Consider the following 27,803-nt stretch of genomic DNA (forward strand, 5'->3'; position numbering starts at 1 on the left):
TAATGAATGAATATAATCTGAATTCAGAGCACTGTGCAGACAAGGAACCAACCAAAACCTAAAACTTTCTATATTTTTTTTCCAACTTGTACATGAGGTCAAGACAGACCTCATAAACAGCAGACAATACAGAATTTTCTTGATTATAGTACTCCTGGGCAATATGGGAAATCACATTCATATCCCTAAATCGCTACTATTTTTCACCATAAGTAAGTTGCCCAATTATTGGACTGCAGAGTTATTGTCTTTCCCTTCCAAGTAAACTGCTTATAAAAGAAAACAGTTTTTAACAGCAAAAATGAAAGGAACTTATCAGAAATCAAGAACCTTTTGGAGACAGACAAGTACAATGATGTATAGAATTACTAGGGGAGATTCATAGGAGCAAGAGTTGAGATAGCAATGCTGCTTTTACTAGCACTGCAAGTTTAAAGAATTGGAATACTGAAGAAAGTAAGGCATAGCGTAATTTACTTCTACTACACGCAAGGTTAAGCTGAAGACTTTCTACTACTGCTTATTTAAAAGTTAGATGGATGGAATGACAGCCATAAAAATTCATGTCTCAGGATTTTCAAACACAAGTTGCACAAACACAAAAATGAAGATGTAGATTGTGAAATGAAAATATACTTGTCTTCTACACTGATAGTGCGATTCACACATTCTCACACGGGTTTTAAAGGATTTGGTTGAAATTATTTAACTTCATTTTTTGAACAGGTTTTAAGTTCTTTCAAGTAAGGAACAGAAGAAATTATATGTTAGTTACGTAAGCAATCACTGATGGGCAAAGGTTCAAATCAAAGATTAAAAGAGAGTAAAAATAATAATACAATATTTAGAAAAGACTACATTTAATAAAATCCTGATTTGGTCACAAGTTTGCTTTGAGAAAGGAGGGTTAAACTTTTCTATTAACTCATCATTAAAAAGCATTCCCTGAGTTGTGCTAATACATATTACATGTAAGAAGTTAAATTTTTGTATTGGCACATTAGTGTGTCAAATCCCACTACCCTTGTCTTCATTAGAAAGAAAAAGAGTAACAAGCAGTTTATGTTAGGACTGGGATTTATTTAAAAACAGGTTATATAATACTTCTGGAGATTGCAAAACCTTTTAGAAAAAGAAATAATTTATAAATTTTCAAGAATTTTACCATCAATTTTTTATGAATCAATCAAATGATGGCATAAGACATTTGTTTAGCAACAGATTTGATAAACACTCTATCCAGAAATAAAATATGATAGCGGATTTAAGATTATGCAAGATTACAGCTTGTGTGCTATTCTGATGATTCATTTTGTTTACTGTTTTTTTACTATATGTTCTTCAATAAAAAGGTTAGAAAATCCATCTATATTCCGTTCTATAAAACCTACTGTCAGATTTCTGGTCTGCTTCAAAGCCTACTTCTCTTGAACTGAGTATCATGAAGAGTAGCACAGATTGAAACTGGACCTCTTATACGAGGTTTACATTCTAGATGCTTAAATTACTTTTAAAAATTAATAAATGTACTGATGTTTTTAGATGAAATGGAGTTATATGTATAGTCTACTTGACCTTAAGCCCTGAATATGTTAAGGCACAAAAGCCTTTTACTCTGTTGGTTTTATGAATCTGACAGAATCTAAAGTGAAAGGCAGGATTTTACTGCAGATAAATCATTGAAGAAACGTAAAAGATACTTCTACCACGAAAGCCCAAGGTAGGCTATTATCTGAGAATACATCAACAATACAGAAGTGGAATTCTACTTATGAACAACTACAAAGATAAACAGAAAGAAAGAGAACCTCTTATTTAATGATATTTAAGTCTGGAAAGAACAGTGTTTTTCTCAAAGAAAATGCTGAAATTTTCTTTTTCTGTCTTTACATATACTTCTATTTTGTATTATCTTACATGGATTTTTTTTCAAGTTTTCCTATAATTGAAGAATAAACAAATAAAAACCAATGCAAGGTAACTGGTCTTGTGCAAACCAAGAATATATAAAAAATGCCATTTCAATGTTTCTCTGTTAGTCTAATGAGCAATGTATGTAAGTGAGGTACTCAATATAAAGTATATTTCTCTTTGGAAAGAATTTTTCAATGACATCTGCTAAAAAGATGAGATCTGGCATTTCTCTGTAGCAAAGACTTCAGAAAGATCTATTTTCCCTTAAATTAAGAAATTTCTATATGGTTCTTCTGTACAGAACACAGCATGCTGAAAAGAAAGGAAAAAAAAGAAATTTTCTTGACATTTTGCAAACTCTAACACATTCCTCCAGGCGCAAAGTTTATTTTTATGTCTCCCCAGCAAACTACTGTGCAAAAGACTTCAAGTTTTTGGGGGGGTTTTTTGGGTTGGTTTTTTTGCAGGTTTTTTTGGGTTTTGTTTTTTTTTTAAAGAAAACCAGTAGTGTTTGTTTATTTCCTGTGTATGAGAAGAGCTGAAAAATATGCAGGTCTTTTGAAAGATGTACTGCAAAAATAACAGAAAAGTTAAAATTTTCTATAGAAAGCAGCTTTCTGTGTTCTTACAATATCAAAGTGTTTCCAGGACTCATTTTTCCATCATTTATATCCCTTTCATTTCAGAGGCCACTGTGTCCTTATAAATGGCATTTCATGTTCCCTTGGGGGAAAAAATAAGTATACATTTTAAAGCCACATTTTTGTGAACAAATACATGACCTTAATCTATTGTAATGTGTTTTCTAATAAAGATTTCTTCTTTCTTAAATACAGCCTCACTACACATTTGTTCATGGGAGCCTAGGAAATACTACATTGGATCTGAAAAGGGTGTATCTAATTAAGTATTCTCTTACTAGAAGTATCTTGACAAGGAATTAAATGTGTTACAGATTTGAACTTTCTACATACTAAGAAAGTGAGCCTTCTAGAGTTCAATACAACCTGACTGACATATGTCAGAATCTTAAGTTTTCTTTAGCATTGAGTTTTGGAACATATAAGAATATACCTGCTAAAGGCACTTTAAGACAAGTCTTCTGACAGCAGAAGAAATCCAAAGCAGACAAGTCTTTTCCAAACATCTAAAAAGTAATTATTCTGTGCAGTAAGAAATGAATTAAACTTCTCTCTTGTATAACTAAGGATGTTCTCTTTTATTCCTATAGCTGTCTAATCCTTTTTACCAAGATCTTGGTCGCAGTGAATTAATTCTTTGCTTTAGTATGACATGCTTGGTGTATTTAGCCCTAAGACAATCTAGGGGTGACATAGGAAATCATTGCAGGCTTTCCCCAGAGTATATTCTTCTCTAGTCTTCAAGGAATCAATCCTGTAATGAGAAATTGAGAAGACAAACAAGAAAAAATGCTGGAGGCTGACTGAAAGACTGCTTTTACCTTAATAGCAGAGAAGAAACTCCTGCAAAAATACCCTGATTTCTGAATATCCTGTGACCCCTTAAGAATCCCTCCAGGGTGAAGTAAGCTATTTTTTAAAAGAGAAAACAGTGATCCCTGGAAAGGCTAGCTTTGTTTTGCAGGTCCGAAACATTTTCTAGAGGTACTTAGGATAGAATTCACCTTACAACAGAGACTCAGGAAAAGCGTTTACACACCAGTTAGGTTCCATTTCAGTCCTGCTGTAAGCACTGAAACATGTAATTCATTAACTTTTTTTTTATTCTGAAATAAATGACAGCTTAATACTCATAAAACTCAATGAACAGAAAATCTCACCCTGGGGCAATGGTGATGGTTGGTCCAATTTGCTATCCCATGAACTATTAAGCCTTCCTACCCACACTTTGTTTTGTGTCACTCATGCCCACTGGTCCTTCTATCATTCATGCTTCATCCATATCTGGCATTAAGATGTCATTATCCACATCCTGGGCTGCATCAAAAGAGGAGCGACCAGCAGGTCTAGGGAGGTGATTCTGCCCCTCTGCTCCACTCTCATGAGACCTCATCTTTGTCCAGCTCTGGGGTCCTCAGCACAGGAAAGACATGGACTTTTTGGAGTGGGTCCAGCGAAGGGCCACAAAGATGATCAGAGGGTTGGAGTACCTCTCCCACAAAGACAGGCTGAGAAAGCTTGGGGTTGTTCAGCCCTGATAAGAGAAGGCTCCAGGAAGACCTCATTGTGGCTATGCAGTACTTAAAGGGGGCTTATAAAAGAGAGGGAGAGCAACGTTTTACATTGGCAGATAGTAATAGGACAAGCAGAAACTACAAGAGGAATAGATGTTAGGAAGAAATTTTTTACTCAGAGTATAGTTAAGCACTGGAACTGGTTGCCCAGAGAAGTTGTGGATGCCCCATCCCTGGAAGTGTTCAAGGCCAGGCTGGATGGGGCTTTGAGCAACCTGGTGTAGCGGGAGCTGTCTCTGCCCATGGCAGGAGGGTTGGAACTAGATGATCTTCAAGGACCCTTCAAACCCAAGGCATTCTATGATTCTAGATGAAAAATACCAAATAAATTTAGGAGTTAAATTAGCCTATTTTGCCTACAATATCTTAATTATTTCATGTTGAGAGGATAAAAATTTCCTTTCTTTTATTAACATACTGATTTATGAGATCATACAAATTCTTTACTATCAGATCATAGTGGTTTTAATGGAAAATACAATATGCATATATGAAATATATAATATCCACAATATATATTATGTCATGTCATGGCTAGGCTGCGCAAACGAAGATTTAGGAAGGCTCTACCCACGTTTGTTACAAGCACACTGGTGGCTAATGAGGCCAATACGTGGCAGACATATCCGATTGCAAAAGGCACAGCAGAAAGACTCCTTAGGTGGTATCTTCTGCAAGACACAATTCTTTCTGCGTTGTCTTTTCTCCTCGAGAGTGATCCTGCGTGCGTCCTCAAAGGAAACAGCAGCGTTATAGATGGTGTGTCTCCAGGCCTCCCAATTGGAGGCCAGAGTAGACCAGTTATGTTGATCAAAATATATATTATAGTCTCTAAGATATATAATCAGATTCATTGTAACCTATTTAGTGAGCAAAAACATGTAACAATAATGCCTAAGACTAGGAAAAATAGAGACATATTGCATGAAATTTTCCCATATATTACATTATTGTATGATCTTATAAAAAAAAATTAAAGACTTGTAAATGTATATCCAGTTCACAAACAACAATAAATTTAGGTTGAAAGCCACCTTTTTAGTCTTTGCTTACATAGGGACTTTTTGTTTTGAGTTCCAAATCACTCTCTGACATCTCTTTCTCTCTGCAAACGCCTCCACATATCACTCACTATTAGTGCTTTCAGGATTTATCCTTCCCATTTTATTCCAATTTAGTTCCAGGACAGAGTTTTAGTTTACAGTATTCTAAATTCTATTATTTTATGTCCTTCCCATATTTCTAATTGATTTAAGTCTTCTTTCTTTTCTCCCAATCCCCACTAGTATGTGCATGTCCTCCTAATTTATTGCTAAACTCCAAGTTTCACCAAGTACATTATTTTCTTTAAATCACTACTGAAGATATAAGTTCAAATACAAACTTATGCAGATGTCAGTACCCTACTGCTATTAATTTCTACTGTTTGCATAGACCATAGTCTGTTTTTAAATGTGTTAAAACCTAAATCAATCTGAATTAAGTTTTATAGAAATATGAATAATATACATATCTTCTCATTTAATGCTTTTGTTTACCCACTTTACAATTTCCCCCCCCCAGAAAAATGCTGGTTAATTTATAGTATTAAAATAAATTTAATACACAAAGTTGTGGTAATTGTTAACATCTTTTTACTTTCACATAGTGATATCCTTTCAGGTTACTTTCAAAGTTTTACTAGTCTAGAAATTGGATTCTTAGAACTCCAAAGTTAACTATTTTCTTGTTAAATTAAAAAAAAATATACAATCCTGTGTTATTTATTTACTTTAATAGTCTATAATACACATTCCCTATACCACTCTATACCCACATATTCGGATTTCTCACAGATGACCTTATTTCTTGTTTGTCAAGTTCTTCATACTTTTTTACTGTTCTAGAATCACCCTTAATTTCTTATTCCTAAAAAGAAGCTTTTTAACGCAGATATTTTAAATAAGATTATTATCATCCCTTTCAGTCTTTTTGGTATTTGTTTTTCCCCTATGATGTTGTACAAAAATCCTTATTATCTTAACCCCTTTGGCTAGCATTAATCCATTTCTCTTTTTATACTGTCTTATCTTTGCCCTACAAGCTTTAACTACGAATAATCTTGTCTGGCTGCCTCTTCTCTTTCCCCTTTCCAGAACACTATTCAATAGTGATTCCTTATCTTGCCTTTCAGTGCCAGAAGTTACCAACAGCATGGTACAGCTGTGACATATCACAAGGAAAAGGGAAGGCACGCAAACATGCTTTGCTTTGTGCGAGTGATGTAAAATACTGTAAGAAACTATTAATTTTTTTTTTTTTTAATGCAACCTCTTGGCAACACTGAACTTTGACTTGCTAAACACCAAACGTTTTCCAAAATCTATAGATTAAAGACGACTCAGCCAAAATTATTTTTGGATAATTTTCTCTAGAGTTTTTTATTAGCTATTCTTCAGATAAACTATTTTGGCCATTCTGCACACTGTCTTTGTGATTTAGTTATTTTTCTACTAATTGGAATACTAAAACCTGAAGCATGATAAAGAATAACTAAAAAACCATGGACCATTATAGTGACTAACAGGAATAACAAAACTCATTGACAACACATACACTAGCTCCTATTGTGGCTCTAGGTATTTGCTGAATTCTGACATATGTACAAACTACTAGGGACCAAAACAACCTCACTGTGAACCAAAGAGAAGACTGAAATAAAATACTCAATTAGTTTTACCCTGAAAAAGGGATTAGACTATATGACCTTCAGAACCTTTCAAACCTAATTTATCTATGAATCTGTTTCACATAATTTAAAAAACATTTTGGAACCTATTCACAAAAATAGGTCTAAAAGTAAAATTTTAGCCTTAGGCACCAACTTTAAGATCTCTTGAGTTTATTATCCCATCTGGTTCCATGAACACAATGAACTACTCTCAAATATGAAAGAACCCCAAAATCTTAATATGCATCCATATATTAAAAAAATACCTCAGTGATAATTTGGAAAACTTGAGCTCTTGTCTTCTGGGAATGCTCAGTTTCTGAATTCTGCACACCACATCACACCAGGGGAATGCTAAAATATAACCAAATCGTGACTATGGACTCTTAACTTAAGTGATCTTCCAGGGATTGCTATTGGTTCTAAATGCTCAATGCAATAAAAAAAGTAGTCCAGCTAACTCTTCTTACCCCGCTGATGTCGTAAATGATTCAAGTTTCCAACCTCACCTATCAATGTTATCCAGAGCTTTCCCAATTCTAACTTTAAAACTATGTTATATACATTCAGAGCAGAATCTAAAAAAAAAAAAAGTAAAGCTCATATGTTTATGAACTTTATTTTCTAAATGATGAAATAGAACTGTTGCAAAGAACAACATCAGTTTGTTAATTTATTTTATTAGCGCTGAAATGGCTGAGGGTAGCCTCAGAAACTGATTCTGTTGTTCTCATAAACTTCTCAAACTTACTGGTGGAGGCGTAAATTGCCTTTTGATAGCTGTATATCAACAGTTTCTGCAAAAATATAGGAAATAATCTAATACACATATAAAAGAATAAGAAAGATGCCAAATATTATAAAAAAAATAAATTCAGGTTAACGTCATTAGGAAATCTGTCTAAAGATTTTAACTGCATATTTCTCAGTGAGCTGGCATTGATTTTTTCCCAGGTTACCATGGATTTGTACATTAACGGAACACATAATTGTTAGGACTATACAACTGAGTTCTGTGTGGTTGTGCTTATCATGTGACTAATGAGTGATGTACACAAAAATGAAATTTCTTGGAAAACAGAAACGTGCGCTCAAAGGTCGTAGGGAACACCTGTGTGGACAAAGACATTTGTGTATGATATCTGGCCAGAGTTCAAGATTCATGCTGCTTAATGTTCACACGGGAGAACTAGCACAACTTCAGTTGTGGCAAATATGCCAGAGACAGGGTGGCTAAAAGATTGAGGGGGCAATTTAGAGCATTTTCTTGAATAAAAAACAAGTATTCAGTAATAAAACAACTATTCAGTAATAAAAATTAAGATTAACTGAATAAAGACAGCTCAGATAGCAAGAGTGCTCCCAGCACCATAGCCAGTCAAAAGCACAAAGATCTAACATTGCCCTGAAAAGGTCATCAGTCCATCTGTTTCTTTGGCAGAGGTGACAACCAGCCTACATGGATTACTCTCTCCTAACAGTATTTAACATTCCATAATCCTCAAACAACACAGAGACAATCCCACAAAAATCCAGGGGACAATCTAAAGCATTCTATGATATTGCAGACACAGTGGGCTTGGAGGAACACAGTTTTTTTTCTGTAGTAAAAAAGCACTGATTTCAACGGTTTCTGAGCAACTAAATCTTCCAAAGGAAATTGTAAATGATGTCTCTATGTAGACAATCATTTCCATTTCTCTGAGCATAGAGCATGGTTTATCATAAATAATTTGAAACAGAAATCGTACAACATACATTGAATTGTTTTAATCATTTCATTTTTAGCACATTTTACTCACAAATGAAAGTATTTCAATGTTGTTTATAATTCATGTGATTTCAGAGACTTCTTATGTCATTTAGATTAAGGTATTGTCAGATTTGAGTAGACTCCAGTGCATTTACACATGACAGATCTATTAAAAATGTAGTAATTATTTGTGACGTTGAAACCACTACAGTAAAAAAAATAAGATCTTGATTAAATAACACCTGTATCTTTGTCTTTCTTACAGCAATGAGTAACTAACTTGTAACTGTGCTTTTATATCAACAGAAAAAATAATGGTTGCAATAAATAAAATCTATAAATTCCACTGTGAATTTCATTTTTAAGAGTGCATGTGCTCTTTCTAGTAGTTCTTGTGCTTTAACTGGTGAGAACCCAAAACCAGAGAACACGAAAGACCCTCTGGTTATCCTTGCCTTCAATCCTACTAACATCAGTGGAAATTAAATACCAAGGTAAGCAAAGCTGGACAAGCAACATTGTTAAAATCTTCAAGATTACTGCAGATGGATTAACTCACAATATTTGCATATGGTCTAGATACCTGCTTTGGTGTCTAAAAGAGGACTAAGCAGAATTGAAAGTTTCATTTCAAGCAAGTGGTGCAGATTACATGAAATTAGCTCCTGAAAAGCCTATGTGGGGACATCCCTGTTCCTGACAGGCCTAAATAAAGGCTTCCAGGACAGCAAACTGCACTTTGTTCTCTCTTTGAACTTTATCAGGGACCTAGGTGAACATATAAGTGTGCTGTGTGCCAGAAAAAGGCTGCTGATGACCAAACCTCCATACGCTCTTGGGCAATGCTATATATCTCAGAGAGTACTGAGCTGACCCTGAAGACTTTTTGCTCTTGTTCAAAAATACCAGCTACAGAAAATGATGTACACCTTTCATATATAAATATGCTAAAGTAAGTATCTCTTAAGGAGAAGGAGACACAAGATCGCGGTTATACTTAGCCTGAGGAAACTTAAGCCCTTATTTTCTTTTTCCTGGGATACTGCTGTCACTAGATTTATGGGGTCAGCAGAAGCAACTCAGAGGAAACAGCACTACGTACTGGTTGTTGAAGAGACTGAAGTGAAGAGGGAAGACTGGGCTCTGGGACATACAGGTGTAGGACACATCGACACATTGAATTCACATCCTAGTTTAGCCCACTGCATTTTGGTTGCCTAGATAGACTCTTACATCAGAGAAGTAATGGGACTTCCAGAAATGGCTGAGGCATGGGCTGGAAGGCATACCCTGCCTTTTGTGACTGAAACCTATTTTGTGCATAAAACCAATGGAGAAAACCAGTGGAAGCAGATGGCACAGGGCAGTGGGAGAAAAGAAACAGATCTGCAGAGTTTATAACAGAGGAATCATGCTCAAAGTAGAGCATAAAGCTGGGAATACTAGACTCTTCACCAACCTTCAACTTCAACTGGTTGTGTGACTGAAGTGATGAGGAATCAAAACCAGGGGATTAAATACAGGGATTCTATTTCTTTGTCCAAGCCTGTGCATTTCTCAGGCTAACTGAAAAAAAGACTTTTTTCTTTTGTTTTTGGGTTGGCTTTTGGTTTTGTTTTGTTTTCATTTGTAATTCCTACAAAGCTTCTGTGTTTGTTTACTTCACCTGTTTTATGCCCTGGATACGATAAACTGCAAGCTTAGAGTACTAATAAGACCGCAGCTCTGTGAAAGTGCAAGCTTCTGAGGAATCTGACGGTTTAGCTAAAAGAGTAATGTGAAGAGCTAACAACCTAGAAAGACAAAGCAAAGTGGGAAAAAAGCAAAAAACGTGTTTAGAGTCAGTATAATTTCAAGGGAAGCTTAAGTATGTATAAACCTTGTGTTAAGAGCTGCTAATCAAGAAGCCTGTTCAGTATTTAGCTGTGAGTTCCACTGGGGCAATGTGACAATTTTTAACAGAGACTATAAGTTACAAATACCAAATATGCTGAAATGGACTTTGTGGCCTGAGGTTCTGTCTTATGAGAGGCACAGTGTGTAATCATCCTTCAAGTTAGCATGCACATAAGGTATTCTCTGATCAACACAGCACTTTGTGTCTTCGCCAGCACATCACTGCTACCATGAGCAACGTGTGTCTGCCAAAGGAACAAAGAAGAATACCGGGGGTCTTTTTAACTCTATGCCAAAGGATCCCTGTCCTGAAATGGCAGAATTTCCGACTGTATCACAGTACCAGACACTATCTTGGTGTCATATCACAGTAATGTCTTTCAATAAAAGAGATTCAGCATCTTCAGTACTTTTTCCTCAAGAAATCTTCACTGTACCCTATTCTCCATTGTTTCATTTACTTATGCATTTTGAGTTAACTCGTATAAAAGACACAAATATCTTCTAAATTTTCATGTTTTCTGTTAATTTGAAATCTAATTTTCTCCTTGTGTGAAGGTCCACATAGGTTTCTCTTCGGAATACCACAGTGATTCTCCATAATATGCCAAAAAATGATCACCTTTAGTTAACAGTATTCACCCTTAAAATGTACAAAGATTGTAAGTAGTCATGAAACATAAGCTCAGGACTTGTAACAATAACTGAGCTGTGAGGAAAGACTGAACGGACAAGACTTTTAAACCCTTGGTTGGTATCGGACATGTAGCTAAGACCCATGTTAACAGGGTTACACAATTCACAACATTCTGTGCTGCCAGCAAAATAACTTGCACTTTTTGAAATCAGTCTTAGCAAACAGATTATTGAAAATTTATTGATTCTAATGCAAAATGATTTTCTACAACTTTCTATGCCCAAGTGTTTGAAGTTAAATATTGTGGTTGAAGTATACACACAATGGAAAACAGACCTTAGAAATGAAAAAAATCCTTTGACACAGCATTATTTCAAGATATTCAGTCAGGATTTTTTAAAATGGCACTTACTAACCTCTGAAATCTAATAATTTGCTGGACAGTGTTTCCATAGATCACCAAAACATCCTGCATGCTTGTTTTTGCAGTTTTCACCCTCATGCGATCTAAGTAAATTCTGTTGTTAAGATGATCATTTTGTAGTGTTTTTTTACATGTATCCTCACATCCTTTAGGTCACATATTCTTCCACAGCTCATATTATAGTAAATACTTAGGAAGAACTCCCTGACAGTGGTTGTCATCTCAAATGACTGTCAACTTTATGTTCAGACACATATTTTAGAGATAAATACAAACCCCAACTTACACAAAAATAAGAATTAAAAAGCATCTAGTTTTATAGTAGTTGTGTCAGTCATAGCCAAACATCAGCCAACTGTTCCTAAAGAGATTCCCGTTTTTATCCAGATGTGTCTAGTGTGATACCATTTGTCAAATATAAATCAATAACGTGACACTACTTTTTTTTTCAACTAATGAGAAAAGATGTATGCTTTAGAATGCTAAAATTTTGCAACAAATTCCATGGCAGTTTCTGAACACATTCAACAGAAACAGAAAAAAAAAGTACAATGACAATAACCGTGGCCATTCTTCATGATTCTAAATGTATTTTAGTGCAGATCTGTATTGCAATAAATACGGTACTGCCATTGCCAATTAAAAAGCCTTAGGACACATCAAGTATTTTCTGAACTTGTTCTGTTCTTCCTGAAGCTTTATTTAGCTTGTCTAATGACCAGCCAGCTATTGCCTGATTTGTTTAACTTTTGCTTATCTTTGTAGAACCATATTTTTTTTACAGATGGTAGCAACGAATAGTTATTCTGTACAGAATGACATACTTCTTACCCCAGCATAACAATGCAATGCAGAAGAGCAGAGTTCTGGTAAAGAAAGAATGGTTTGAGAGCAGAGGTGTCCAGGTGCAGGTGCAGGTGCAGCACAGGGGAGCACAGGTCTGGAAGGGTCAGTGAAAGGCAAAGGATGGCCCTGGGGAACTCAGAGCTAACAAATAATACACTGATGATCAGCTAAATCAGTGTAGACCTGGGAACTGGACAAAACTGGGTTCTAGGACAACAAAAACAAAGAATATTTATCCAACTTATATAAGACAGGTCATATATAGTAAATTAATTGATATTATTAATATATATTAATAATGATTTGATTGATTGCATTTATTATTGTTGTTGGGATTAATTTTTAATAATATTTAGAGATATTAATATTACTAATAAAATAATGGTTTCCTGTTCTAATATTGATTAGATATATTTCAGGAACCCACAACTTCAATTGAGGGTATTTACTGGCAAACCTGCTTCTAATTAAATCCTATTTACATAAATAATGATGTTGATTCAATGAGAATATTTATGTACAAATGAACACAAAAAGCAGGAATTTAGTCATGTCTGAAAAATATTGAGATGTTACATCCTGGCATGCTTGGGTACCCTGCCATGTCTTATTTATTCTAGAAATTCAGTTATTGTAAAGTTATTGTACATGTTATCAGACTAAAACCTATTTTTTGCAACACTTCCGATTTTACATGGACAAAAATCCATTATCCAAAAGCTTAAAAGCATGGAATAGGAGATAAATGTAAGAGTCCTTCATTCTCTTCATCTATTTCATCTGCAAAGCAACCAATAAAAATACACTTTCACTTCAACCACCAAAAATACCCGGGAAGAACACAGATTTGATTTTCATCCCTGGGAGGGAAAAAAACCCTTTCATGTTTAGCAGTGGTGGCATAATCCATATACTCTAAGTACCTGTATGATGCTGATTGCAGAGCAAAACTTTGATGTACTTATCCTCATAATATCACCAGAAGGTGAGGCGGTACCATTCTAACAATACCACACAGAAAGAAACTGATGCACAGAAGCATCAAAAAGCATTTACAAAAGAAATCAAATAAATTTACATGCCTCATCATCACTTTCATGACGCACATTCCAAATGGGGACCTCCAGAATGTTCATCCTAGGGAAGCCCACACCTGCTGGTGTTTAAGAGCCATAAGCAATATGTGCAAGGTGCACACAAGGGTCTGGGCACTTCCTTACTGTGATAAGTAGCAAACTCCCAACCAGAGTGAATCAAAAAGGTGGTCTTGGATCAACCCAGCTTAAACAAGCTTTGCACGAGGCACAAGATTTCATAATCTGTGTATAAACTGCCAACCCAGACCTGAATATCCTGTAAACAACTGCAGCACTTGGAGCAATCTGGACTCAGTGGCTCTTTTTCTCAGAAGGTTCTGTCTCATCAAGGAATAGGAATAGTCTTTATTTTTCCCAAATCTGAAACTGCCCTAATTTTTGTGAATAAATGAAAAATTCACTGGACTAAAGATAATGAATATGCAACAACTTGAACATGCATTTATGAGATGGGGAAACACTGGTTCCAGGGCTGGCTCTTATTTTTAAGTACATTTAAGTACATTAAATTCTCCCAGGACAATAACTAGTAAACTTTTGATCTGATTATAACTCTGCTTCAAGAGGTATAACCCTGTTGCATTTATGAACCCAAATAATAACCCAAATAATAACACTGAAGCCCTATGGCCCTATACATAACTCCCACAGTTTTATTAGGTGTTGGAATTGGATAATATCCCAGCCTTGGCACCTTTCTCCCTTCCAAGGAGAGTGAAACTTCATGATCCTCTCTGTATTATTAGTGACTTCCTAGACATTTGGTGCAGACGGACCAGCTGGACAAGACTCTGCACTCACATTACACCTGCAGTGCTGAACATTTTTCCTCCTCTCCTTTGTCAGTGTGAAGCACATCTATCAACCTTCACACATACCAGTATGGAGCATCTGTATGTTTGCCAGTCACTTAAAATATCGGCCAATGCCACAGAACAAACAAAAACATTTCCAAGGATAAAAACACAGTTTGTTACAGTTCAAGTTGAAGTGCCCAGCTTTGCAGACAATTGAAATCTTCTATGTATGCAGTACAGAAGAATATGTTCATAGGACAGAGAAGCAAACACTCTAAGAAAAAGTGAACCATTTAGAATTCAAAGAAATATTCCACACGAAACCTTTGGAGTTAAGATTTTCCAAAACCCTTTCAGGAAAAAGTGTTCTTGCACAAAGCATGTACAACATTATTTCTCATAACCAATAAATAGCATGAATTAGATTCCCTGATTTTCTAACCTGTAATTTAAAGTCTTTCTAGCTGCACTACAGGAATGAGCTACAATGGCTTCACAGACTCGTCTCCAAGCACTCTACACACACTTTCACAGCAATCTGCACCACTCTTTAATGGTCAGCAGGAAGCCCTGGATAAACATGTATCTTGGACTCTATTTTGAAGCATCTGCCAGAAGTAAACCTGGTACACTTGCCTAGAAACAAAGTATTACGTAACTGGCTGCTAACATATCCAAAATAGCAGGCAAGGGTAACGTATTGATCACTTTTTCATAGACTTTTTTTTTCCTAAGCAAATCTAAACTGTGCTGAACCAGCATCACTGTTTCTCTCCAGCTCTTTCGTGTGCCATGTTCTGAGGGAGGTTTAGCTGGGTTGTTGTAGCATGCTAACTCAACATAAAGATCATCCTACCAAAAAAACCCAAGGTGATTAGTTTTCTTCTTGGTTGGTGTACTGACGTAACTCAGGAAAGGAGTAAAGCCTGAGCCATCTCAGCAGTAATGGGGCCTCAGATTCTCACAAACAATTTGTGATAACAAACCTCAGTTGGTGACACTGGTTAACAGATTCCTACTTAACATAAGGTATTTCCAATGCTAGTTAAAAGTGGTAAGGTTAGAATTCCTGTTAATCTTTATTTTTCACAGTTAAGAGTTGGAGAACTGCTCTTTGGATTCTCCGATAGTCCTTCAGCGAAGAAGTTCAATAGCATGTAACTATCAGCTATGGCTGAGAGTTATACACCATGCTATGAACAAACACTGTCCCTGCATATGAATGAGCTAGCAGTACATGATGAACAACAGGTACCAAAGTCAGCTCTCAAAACGTTTTACATCTCCTGAAGAACTGAAGAGAGCAAATTAGTGAAAATTGCCCCAAAGTGGGTAACATGTTCTCCACATTGTCACCAATTTTCTATCAAGCTACCAAAAAATGGATGGGATTCAAATTTTGTATTTGTCTGTGTTTTTGCCATTTCTAGGAGATATAAATAAAATTTTAACTTAATAACTGAAAATAACTTGCTTCCAAATTTCAGTTGCATGCATTTTCAGCACTATCAAAGAAACACTAATTTGAGTATGTCATATGTCTTGTTTCCCCTTCAGATAATGAAGAAACAAAAAACCAAGAAACTGAAGTAAAGCATGGAGAGGGACAGACTAACCAGCTAAAATTGAAAGAAGTGCAACAAATGGTTAAAAAATTGTTGTGGGGTTTTTTTTAAGTACATCTGCTTCACTCTACTCAATGTCAATGACGGTTTCAATAGTAAAACTACAGTGAAAAAAAGACTTTATAACTGAAAATTATGAAATAAATTGCTTTTGGTAGTAGGAACACATGCTATTACTGTTTCACACCTCTTCCACGGCTCTAATCTAATCTGCATTTAGACCAAAATATATTGATACCATGGAGAATTTGTCTCGAGTAAGGACAATAATTTGGCCTTTGCAGAGCAAAGTAACAACACTGATCTCATATACTGTTATTATTGATTGCTTTTATTAATTCTGATGGTGGCTAGTACATCAGAAAACTGTGTCAGTAATTTGACGACAACTTTGTAACTTCTCTACAAGATTAACAAAACTGAGAATGACTTTGAAAAATTTGACTGTCTTTCTCTTGAGATTAAACTAACATCACAAGGGGCTCAAATGCTGAAATATTCATAAATCAGTGATGCATAATTTGTAAATTTGTACTTTATATCGTGTACAATTTCTCTGTCCTAAAGAGCATTTTATATTTCTTGTTAACAGTGAATGCAAATAATGCTCAATGGAATTCTGCAGTGACCTTTGTTTTATTACAATTACTGCATATTTATAAATGAACAACTAAACTTCAATTTGAGAGCTACAACAACTCTGAGTTGGAATCCTTTGATAAAACACAACTGAATAAACTTCATAAAATTAATTCCCTAAGAAGAGAAAAATCAAGTCTCCTCTGAAAATTCCTCTGTGTATACCCACACACAGAGCAGATTTTTTCCATGCTTTTGCAAGAAGAAAACTAAACAAAACAGCAATATGCATAGATTTGAACAGAAGAGGATAAATTGCCTTAAAAAGAACACAGGAGAACAGCCTGGATGTAATACATCATCTAATCACTGTATTATATAAATGTATAAAAGAGAAATACATATGTATAAACCATTGCATAATAAGAAGAAATGCAGTACCTGCATTATGTCATAATATAATTCCATGTAAAGTCACCGAGACTTAATAATTGAAATCCCACTCCCACTATGTAAACAGAATCATCAACTTCTGCTAATGGCTGTTCTACACTGGAACACTTCCACATTTGTCAAAAGCACAAGCAAATCAGAGGACAAGGTCTAAAATACAGTGAACATATTGTGCATCTTATCCACCCAGACAAAAGGTAATGGAAGTATTTGAAGACAAAAGGCACAGACTACTGATATGAGAAGGGCAAATAAAGAAGGCATGACTGGTCTGAAATATCTGATGGTACAGGACTCAGTACTATCAAGCACTTGTTCACTGGAAGCAGCAGCAAGCGAGTTTGTTCCTAATTTGGATATTTGCTTTGACTTCATTCTGAACACTTCATTTCTTTATACACCTCATTCTTTATCACTGGCTTCTATTTATGTTTTGCACTCTTTAGAGCAGAGGTCTCTAGCAGTATTTGTGCCCAGCTGGGAGCAGATCTTCACAATGTCTGAGTGCAATAATGTACACAAATAGAGGTTTAATTCAAGCAAAAATTACAGGCTGGGGAACTAAAATCCTGGTTTTGGTTATAACATACTATTCAACTGAAGCCATGGATGTTTTGAAGAAACAATGAGCTGATGAAAAACTTGTATTCAGATCCTATGCAGGACAGTTGTGATCCCTCTGAAGGCAGATACTAGACTGAAGCAGGCTCACCTTTCCCACAAAATAAGTAACACGACATCTTGTTAGTGTTAGAAATGCTAAACAAAATACAGACAGAATCTGTGATTCCTAAGAAATTACCATGCAGATAGAGAGACTGAGCCAAGTACATTTACTAATAAAGTATTTAAATAACTGGAAGCAAAGTCATTTATGTAGGCTTTTTTGTACTGTAAAGGAAATGGTCTGGGTATTTTCCTTTTTGAAGACATCAGAAAATTCACTTACGGGTTGATCCAAATCCCACTGAATTCCACACACATATATGAAATGCTGATTAGTCTTGCACACAAACTTCTAAACTTATATCAACACAAGAATTTTCATAGTTTACCGAAGTAAATCAGGTGGAAATGATCAATACAGCATAAAGCACAATCATTTGTGATAATCGTGTATAATACTTGAAAACAAAGAGAGGCCTTATTGATTAAAAGAGATTCTGATCATAAATTCTTTTTCTACAGTGCATCACTTTAAAAAAAGGATTTGAAATCAAACTCACATGACTGTGATAAATTATCCTATTTATTATGAGTGGTTCAGAGTGACTCAAATATGTACTAAGAGTATAAATTTTTAGGGCGATCATTTTCTTTTAGCAAAAGAAGTCAAAAAGGGCACTTTATAAAGCACACTGGAATCCATAGGAGATCTTAAAATATTTCCTTCCACTGGGAACCAGACTGACAAACAGAATGTCTTTAACTGATTTTATGAAAGTTTCTATGATGTTTTTGGCCATGAGCATTTTAGGAGGGACAATATTTACGTAAAAAGAAAAATTATTTAAAGTGAAATTATTTTTCTTTACAGTCTAGATTTTTACTGCTTGTAACAGTGTGATAACAAGATGCTTATGACCTGCATGGTAACAGGTTATTTTAGAATATAACTTTAAAGTTTCTAAACAATATTTCGTGAAGTTATAATGAAAAATACCTTCCACACAAAATTAAAAAGTGTGTTCTTCCCTTACTGTTCATCTTCCTTTGTCCCCTTGAACTCATGAATTAATGAGCCACAGCAAGCGGCAGGATATAAAAACTATTAAGAGTCTTCCAAGTATGTTACTGTACTCATTCAATATTCTGGACAACTGTTTTTATTTATTTTGGATTTTCTAAGTTTTGCTTCAGCCTCAAATAATCATAGCATAATAAACATTAAATATCCTCCTAGAAGTGTTAGGTTGTTGGACTCCATTTTGTAATTTTTGTTCCTACTAGACAAATCCTGCACTGATTTAACAGTTTAAATCCTCTGATGGGCCCATGATTTGACATGGTATTACTGACTATGACTTCCTGACTAGGGATGTCCAGCTTACTCACCTAGCTAGTGACCTCTGGATATGTGGTGAATATTATTAATTCATCCTAAATGTTTGGAACAGGAAGCGAGCATTCATGGAATAATATATAAATAAATGCATCCATGTCATGAAAGCTCCACAAAACTACCCACATCCTACATCTTACTATTCTTCAACAACGTGGCATAAATTATTGTAATCTTCTTTTAAGATCTCCCCATTGTTTCCAGTTGTGAAATCAGGAAAAAATAAATAAATCACTGCTGAATACTGTGATGCTGGTACACAGTGAGATGTTAGAATTTGCTACACAGTAGACCAATGCTACATTTCTAGCATAAGAAAAAATCCCTATTAAAACTACTTTAGACTGTCTGAATGAGATATACAAGATTAAGCCTGGAACTCCAAATGCTGAGATTTAATGAATGTGAGTATCCCCTCTCTTCTGTTGGATGTAAGGAAGAGGACAAAAAATTCTTTTAATTGTTTTATGAAGGCCCTGCTCAGATTTGGCAGTAAAATATGGGGAAAAACTGTCTATAGTTTCTGTCTAGGTAACTTTTATAAAACCCCACAATCATATTACAGTTTGGCAATGGCCACAGTAAAAAAAAGACATTTTTGGATTTTCTTGTCCTTGTTCAAAAAATTGTGTGGATCGACTACATGCAAACGTTTTACAGGTCCACTAGACTTGGAACTGAGTCTTGTCTTATAGACAGAAACTTCATAACACAGTTCAGTCACAGCACTGAGAATCGAGAGGGCAAATTCCCCATAGCCCTTAAATTCAGGATCCCATGAGAGTACTGACATCTATTTGCTAGTGCTTTTATCTAGGCTAAGCATCTCAAATGTAAGGCTACAGAAACAGATCTAGATACAAGAAGTGAAAATGTAGCAATTTTTAATATTGCTCTAATCAATGACACAAAAGATAATCTGTCTACAGAAGAAATGTTGAATAGACCACATATTTCCAAACTATTTTATTACAAAGTAATAGTGATAGCTTCTTTTTTTGACCTAGTTCCTTTTATTGTTCAACACTTCAGCACATTTAGAAACACAATCATCCATTGTATACTTGTCACATCTTTTGTAAAATGCAACACTTCTTAAAAAGGAAAAATACTGACTTTCATCCATTTTCCTTAGCCATTTATCATATTCAAAATTGTAAAAAACTTCAGAGATTCAAAATAGAAACAGCAGGCTTTAATCTAAATGCTCTCTATTCTAAAATGGGACTGAAAATAGTTTTGGGAAAAGATTTTGCACTTCATACAGTCAAGCTTGATGAAAGCAAATCTGAAGGATGGAAGGGTTTTCATAATACTGCAGAAAGCTGTCAGGTCTCTGCAATTCGTTTCCAAAAATCATTGCTAGGCAACGTCAGTACAAAACCTAAAAGTAATACACAAATTCATAAAAACAGAGTCTTATCAAATCCAGAGCACCTTCCCAATGGCAAACTCCATTCCCTTTAAAACTCAACTTACACTGGCAAAACTGTACTTTCAGTTGTCACTAAGAACCCTACCAACCATTCTCTTACTCATTGTCTACCTTATTTATGCTACTTGTGCCAATATAACTTAAAGCAGATTGTCTGTGAAAACAAAATTTGTATTTCTTGCCTTAATGTTTGTTGACAGAAGTGATGAATTGCATCATGTTTGTGGCAAGAGCATTCTACATTTTGATCCTTCAATAAAGCTTTCAACTGAACCACAAACTAGCTTTATACAGACAAATACACTGACTGATGTGCCTAATGAAAGTGACTATATCTACAGAAAACAACGACTCAACACACCTCTCTTGCACATTTTTAGCCTTCTGAGGAACAGGAAAAAATGCTCAAAACTGAGTGGAAGACAAAAAGTATACTGCTACTGAGAAATACTGTGAGGCTTAATTTGCAAACTCATTATAACTTCGAGTAACAATCTGATGACTGATTTCCAAGTGCATTAAAGCAATAAAATAAAAGTGTGAAATAATTTTAATAATGTTAAAATTCTCAGCAACGCCCAAAAAAAGACTAAATACAGTGAAAAGCAAGCAAAGCAAACCTTCCACCTACCAAGTGAAATTTCCACCCCCTCTAACAATGCCATTTCTGAAGCTCATATGGAGGAAAACGCATAAGTAGGGGCAAGAATTAAAATACGCCTGAAACTGGAAGCAAAATATGCTGGGAACATGTTACAAAATTTAAGGGAAAAAAAACCAAAACAAGTGTTTGCCCTCAGTTTCCTCTGTCCTTTCCAATAAGTACCTTTCTGAAATAGATGCTTTAACTTGGAGACACGCATCCCCTTGGATTTTAGCATGTTTTGGGGAAAGATGTGAAGACACCCGGTGGCCTGTGCACCCCCTGTGCTCGCGTTCCCTCGTCCCCGGCCCCACCAGGCAGCTGGTGCCTTAGGACGGCAATCAGAGGCAGGGGCGGAGGAGGAAGGGATAGTGCGCCTTTCTCCCACGGGTACACTGCCTCCCGCGGCGCCGGGGCCACGACGACTGCTCCGCTCGCCCCTCCGCGGGGTCCCGCTGGACCCTGGCGAGGCTGAGAACGCGGGGCGACCCCCGCACCGCGGCTGCGGTTCCTGCGCGCGTTCCGCTCTGCGGCGTTTCTATTTTCTAGAGGGCTCCGTAGCTCCCCCGTGACTCCCATCTCTCACACGGTGGAGGCTGAGGGAGCGCAGGCGGTGCTTCACCCGAGGCCGTCTCGGGCGCTGCGAGCCCAACGCCAGGCGGGGGAGGCGGCGGCGCCCCCGCGCAGCGCCCGGGGCTCCTGCCCGGCTCCGCCTGCTGCGGCCGGGGCTGCCTCCGCCTCCCTGGGCAATAATTAGCTCTAAACTATCTCAAATACCATCCCTGCCGCCGCTTCTCTGGGAGGTTTTTACGGCAGCCGAGCCTCCCCTGTCCGTTAGGATCGTTCTGTTCCCAGGATGCTGGGTGGCGGGAGAGGCGCGGAGCCGCAGGACACCGAAAAGTGTCCCCCACCCCTCCCCCTGCCCTGCCCTTGGACGCTGGCTCCGCGGCAGCTGGAGCAAGTTCAGCTTTTCTTCTCCCACAGCACTGGGGCTTGGCTGCCCTTAAAGAAAATTCTCTCCTAACAACGTGTCAATGTTACATTCCTCCACAAAGCAACTTCTATTAGGGGGGCTGGGAGCTTGGCACTGCCTCGCCACAGACTGAGAGCTTTGTGGCTATGCAAAAAACAAGGAGAGAGGGAACATTTCCTGCATTAAAATGCAATATCCAACGCTCGATAATTTATCCCCCCGTCCCCCACTCCCTCACGGCAGCTCTGAAGGCCCCCCTCGCCCATAGGTTGCAGCCAGAGCCCCCCATCTAGGTTCAACCCATGCCTTCCCTGCCTCGCAAGCCCCTAACGTCCTTCCCAAAATCACCCTCCCCACCCCGACGTCCCCAAAATGTCAGGCTAACACAAGAAGTATGTAGCAGAGGGACTAAGCAGAGGGCTGCCACGCTAATTGCTGGACCCCTGTCTTCACACCGTTCCACAGCCACCCCCTTTTTCCAGCAGGGACATGAAGCAGCTGCTGGGAATGACACATCAGCCCCCCCTCCCCCTCCTCGCTAATACTGCAATGAGATTCTGAGCCTTCATCTCCGGGAGCCGAAGCTGCCTGGAGAACAGGTGCAGCAGCAGCCCCCGGCCCCTTCGCAGAGCTCCCAGCAGGTTAAACCAGCATGTCCTGCCTGCACAGTGTCTCACATTGCCAAGTATCTCAGGCAGAGGGTTCACCCTGAGGAATTGCATTTGCTTTGGGTTTTGTTTTAGGTGGTTGAGTTCTGGCCCAGTTAGGACCAGGTGACCTGAACATGGAAATCTCTTGGTCTTTTGTCAGGTTGCCTGCATGCCTTTGGAAATGTTTTCCTTGCAAAGTCAAGGGATCATATCAAGAGGGCCAAGGTTTTGTATTTGGGTGGTTGCAGTAAAGAGGTGGTGAGGGGGAGAGTGATTCCTGGCTCACAACCTGTGGGAATTATTGTAAGTGAGGCCTTAAAACAGATGGATCTTACTTGTGAGGAGTTTCAACAGTGCTCAGCAGAACTATATGCTGAAGCCCAGACCAGTTTAGAAATGAAAATGCAGCCTTCCCTGCCTTGAGGGAGTGTGCATCTTCTCCAGCTCTTTTGCCTCGTCTAGAGGAGAGCCAGAGTGGAGAGCAGCTCAAATGAATGTGAGTATTAAGGAGAGCCAGCAGCAGGACTTACACACTGGCGTGGAATTCAGCCCCCCTCCAAGAAGCACCTACCTTCTTTTGGCGGCCTTTTGGCTTCTCTGGTGAGATTGCAGACCTGGGTGGTTTGGAGCTCCTGGGTCAGGCAGCCTTCCGTCTGCTCATTGAGGGGCAGCACCACGTTATTGAGCAACACCAGGGACTGGTCGTCTATTCCCCATTCTCCCAAATGCTGAGGGCAGGTGCATTTTGTATACATGATCCCACAGGACTCAGTTCTCCCGTTCTCGGATTTCAAGCAGCTCTCCAACCAAGTGCATAACACATGGCACCCAAACTGGCTTGGGCTCACCTTGTTCAACACCAAAAATTCAAAGAAGGATTTTTGTTCTTCTTCTTTTTTGTGTAATCCTGGGAAGTTGATAGGATAGACGCGACGTATCTGAATAAAATTCTTATCGTACTGCAGAAATACAAAAGCATTCTTGGAATTGCAGAGCTGCATTATAGAATGGTTATTCTTTAAAAGATCCTTTATTTTTTCATGGGAAAAATGATCGAACTGATAAGCCAAGAGGGAAAAGTTGGAGCAGCTGAAGTCCTTTTTGGAAAATTTCAGGTAAATACTATATTTGGTTGGATCTGGATTTTCCAGCGTCCAAGTGCAGTTTGTGAAGTTTTTAGGAAACATTTCACTTACAGAATACGATCCATAAATGACCCCCTTCACCAACGTGGAACACCAGAAGTCTTGGGCAGCATTAAATCCAAACATAACCAGTAGATAGGTGGAAAATATATAAATCAGCAAATTACGAACAGCCTTCATCCTATGTCATTTGGCCTGCAGGAGATGAAATGAAATAAAAATGCAAGTAGAATTCTTCACGCATAGAAAACCAAACTCCTTCCAATATTCGAGCCAGCTGTTTTCAAGCTTGCAGTTAGAACCCCTTTCAGAAAGAAGGGCAGGTAATTTTTATTTTATAACGCAAGGGCCGGGGTTGCCGCTGTGTTCACAGCGCCATCATGTGGCCACCGCGACAGACACGTCTTCCACAGGCAAATTAAAACTCAACATCTATTAGATTATTAATAGGAATGTCCTCTCCTCTCTAGGATGTAGTCATCCTGGCGTGGACTAGAACTGCTCAACTTAAGTAAAAGCCTAGATGCCTTACCTGACAGACCAAGAGAAGGGAAATTTATTTATTTATTTCTTCAAAAAAGTAAATAAGTAATCTGCTATACTCATATATGCATATGCAGATTTTCACCGGAATAGAACAATAAAGCCGGTAGCATATGTTGTTATACATTATTTTTCTATTAAGTCTGAGAGGTAACTGAAGAATTACAGCCATAATTTAAAAATGCACAAATTACTATTTGTTACAGATGGAACATTATCTCCCATATGCCTACATGCCTTCACCCCAGCCACCTGGTATATAGAGGTCTCTATAAAAAGGATATTTAGACAGCAAATACTGAGATTAATATATTAATAAAATTTTGACACTGCCAAAGAAACAAACAAAAACAGATTAAAGTATTGTTGGTCTGACACTACCACTAAATGCCAGCTTTTTAAGATAATAGTTTCAATGGCTTCAACCTCTAAGGATATATAAAATAGTTTACAGTATTAGTATCTACAACTAGCAGCTCTATATAGCTGGCAGTGCTACAGCAGGATCTCTGCATCTATTGGACTGCACTTGCCCTCTTTTTGCAAATATCTTCTACTGTCTGATTAGTTCCTGTGTTTTGCAGCCGTGGGCTTGAACAATGAAAGACATATTACATTTTCTCTGCTAGTATCTCCAAATAAAGCTGTTTTACTGCACCTGTCAACCCTCACAACCTCCACATGCTCTGTTCTCGCAACAGTGGCCTAGGTTGATACAGCAAACCTTAGTTATATTTATCTCTGTAACGATATAAAAAAAAAATCAAATTGACCATTTTCAGCATTAACCTTTGAGAAGTTGCTTATCTCTTACAAATGAGTAGCTTTTTGCTTTCTGCTCTTAAATGCAAGCAGAAAGCAGCGATACTAACCTAATTTCAAAACTCTCTAAATTGCAGTCTCTTCCACTGTTGCTCAGTAAGCAGAGGCAGACGTACACACAGGCGCTGTTACTGAGTTTTGATGTGTGTCTTTGCCTAGCTTTTCATCTCCTCACCAAACAGCAAGGCATCTTCTGTTTCCCATTGCGTAACACACAGCAAGTCACCGGATTAAACTCCCTTGAAGAGATTTTCGTATCTCCTAGATTATAATGCAAACTCTGAATCCTGAAATGGGCAAAAAGCACCACCAACTCTAACCCTCTTTATAGCAGAGGTTTAAAAAAAAAAAAAAGCTGAGCTGCTGCTGGGTCTATCCACACGATCAGATTTTCTCCTTTCTGAGCATCCATCTCAATGAATAACATGGTCCTCCTTCTCCAAATAGGGCTGGTACAGCATTTAAGGTTTTAAGAAAGAGAAACTTATTGGAATTCTGGAAACAATTTCCCCTTTGCTGAAGCACTTTGCAGGCAATGCAGTTCTGCGCAGTGTTATTCAGGATGGTGTAGGCGTTGAAAGCCAATGTGACAATAAGTGTCTAAATTAAGAATTCCACCCATGGAAAAGGATTAATTTTATAATCTGGAAAGCAGAAAGTGAGCTTATTTACTTTTCCGTTTGAAAAGGAAAAAAGCCTCTGACTTTTCCCATCCTGTGTAATATCTGCACTAGAAAAATAAAGACGTCTGCAGTGCTAGGCTGTTTCCTATGAAGAAATGTGATCAAATAGCCCTCATTTTAGTTGTGCATTTGTTCATACAATGCTACTTAAACACAACAGTGTCTTAATCTCTCTCTCTCTGTGTGCATTACACACACACATGTACAGAGACACACAAACTGAGTGTGCCGGCAGCATTTCAGTTAGTTTGCAGAATTGCTAGATGTTGAGTGAATCTGATCACTGAAAGGATTAGACACTCAGATTAAAAAGATCATTCTTGTCCATGGAAGAGGGGGTTAAAAAACGGCCACAGAGGTTTAAGGCTACCCATCTGGGTAGGGGGAGAATCCTCTTCTGCTGAAAAGAAAGGGGCATTTAGTTTGGATATTCCCCAAACTGATTTTCTAGGTGACACTGTAGTTTAGCCGAACATAGACGGCGCCATCACTCCATTTATTTTTTTTCCCCCAACAGAAGACCCACTGACTTCTCCTATTTTAACTTCCTATTAACCTAACATTCCTCCCCCCCCCAATCCAAATTACCCCAATCGTGCACAAACCTCAGGTTTTCTCGGTCTCGCTGGAAATTACTCTCAGGGAAGCAGACCTGTCTCAAGACGGACTTCTCTAACTTTTAAACTGCAGCGCTGAAGTAAATGCGGAGATCATTTCGTATGTGCTGTCTCTATCCTTCAGCAACAGCCTGTCCCCCTCCTCCGCCGCCTCCTCCCCGGAATCCCAAGCTAAAAGCTTTCCAGTCGTAATCCCTGGAAATGGGAAATGGAAATGCCCCGGGCACCCTTACCTTCCACTCCGAAAGCTGTCAGGCTATTTCTCTAAAACACTAGCACCACAGGCACACGTCCCAACAACAGTGATGGAGAGATTCCCCTTCTGACGGAAGCACCGTTTCCCATTTTTCCCGGCTCAGGTTCAAAACCAAGATTAAAAAAAGCAGCAGAAGATAAAAAACGCAGCGAGAAAATCCCCGCACGCCACACGCACACCCCACTGAGGAAAAAAAGCAGCTTTGGCTCCGGATCCACCAAATCCAACCACATGAAGGGGGAAGAAAAAAAAAACCAACAAAAAACAACCACCTCAAACCAGCGAGACTGCAGGGGAAAAAATGGAAGTGGCTGAGCAATCGAAGGGTTTTGTTTGTTTGTTTGCCTTTTTTTTTTTTTTACTTGAAACAAAGTCCCAGCACAGCAGCCCGATGCACGGCGATGCCAGGCAGTCGACGGTCTGAGAGAAGGACTAAGGCGCTAGTGCGGATTTGTTGGTGGGTTTTGTTGTTGTTGTTGTTGCTGTTATTACTAATAGACTTATTCCTCCTTCCTCCCTCCTCCTCCTCCCCCCCTCAGGCACTAATGGCCGGACAGCGGCGGGGGGGGTCCTTGGCTGCCGATGTCGGGGAGCGGTGTGAACGCTGCCGGGCGCGCAGGGAGTACGGCGGGAGCGAGAGCGCGTCTGTGCCGCTGCGTGTGGCTCTGGGTGTGCGCGCCCGTGTGCGCGCCCGCGCGTGTGCGAGCGCCCGCCCGCCCCCGTGTGTGCCGGGGCGTGAGTGCGCGCATGTGCGCGGCCCCCGCTGGGGGTGTCTGCGTGCGCGCCCCTGCGCCCCGCTCCGCGCGTATCCGCGCGTGTGCGCGGCGCGCCCCCGACCCCGGCGGACGGGCCCGCGGTGGTTTTCGCGCGTCACGGCTGCGCGGCCCCGAGCGCGCCCCAGAAACGCTGCTCGCCGCGGACGGAGGGGGCTGCGCGCTGGGGCTGCGCCTCGGCGTAGGAAAAACCCACGGGCGGGGAGCGAGGGAAATGGGGACGCCGGGGCGGGAAGCCGGCACTTGATCTCTCTC

The 27,803-nt window shown here is 38.6% G+C and overlaps 1 protein-coding gene across 10 annotated transcripts in view; it reads right to left on the minus strand.

The window, feature by feature from the left end:
- The window catches only part of ADGRB3 (adhesion G protein-coupled receptor B3), a 463,218-nt gene extending 436,145 nt beyond the window's left edge, over positions 1 to 27,073 (minus strand). For 5 of the 10 annotated variants that reach the window (XM_027713243.2, XM_027713239.2, XM_027713245.2 and 2 more), the window contains exons 1-2: positions 26,753 to 27,071; positions 23,281 to 24,049 (exon numbers count right to left, since the gene is read on the minus strand). In XM_027713243.2, the coding sequence (XP_027569044.2) occupies positions 23,281 to 24,034 (754 nt within the window). In that variant the 5' untranslated portion in view covers positions 24,035 to 24,049; positions 26,753 to 27,071. Of the gene's footprint in view, positions 1 to 23,280; positions 24,050 to 25,269; positions 25,709 to 26,507; positions 26,627 to 26,752 lie in introns of those variants that run through there. The other 5 variants (XM_027713240.2, XM_039389000.1, XM_027713236.2 and 2 more) reach the window with 4 other exon arrangements.
- Between the last annotated feature and the right edge of the window lie 730 nt (positions 27,074 to 27,803).

This window comes from Pipra filicauda, unplaced genomic scaffold, assembly GCF_003945595.2.
Source record: "Pipra filicauda isolate LSUMZ 115617 unplaced genomic scaffold, ASM394559v2 scaffold123_size2130275_pilon, whole genome shotgun sequence".
In the NCBI taxonomy this organism is placed as follows: Eukaryota; Metazoa; Chordata; class Aves; order Passeriformes; family Pipridae; genus Pipra; species Pipra filicauda.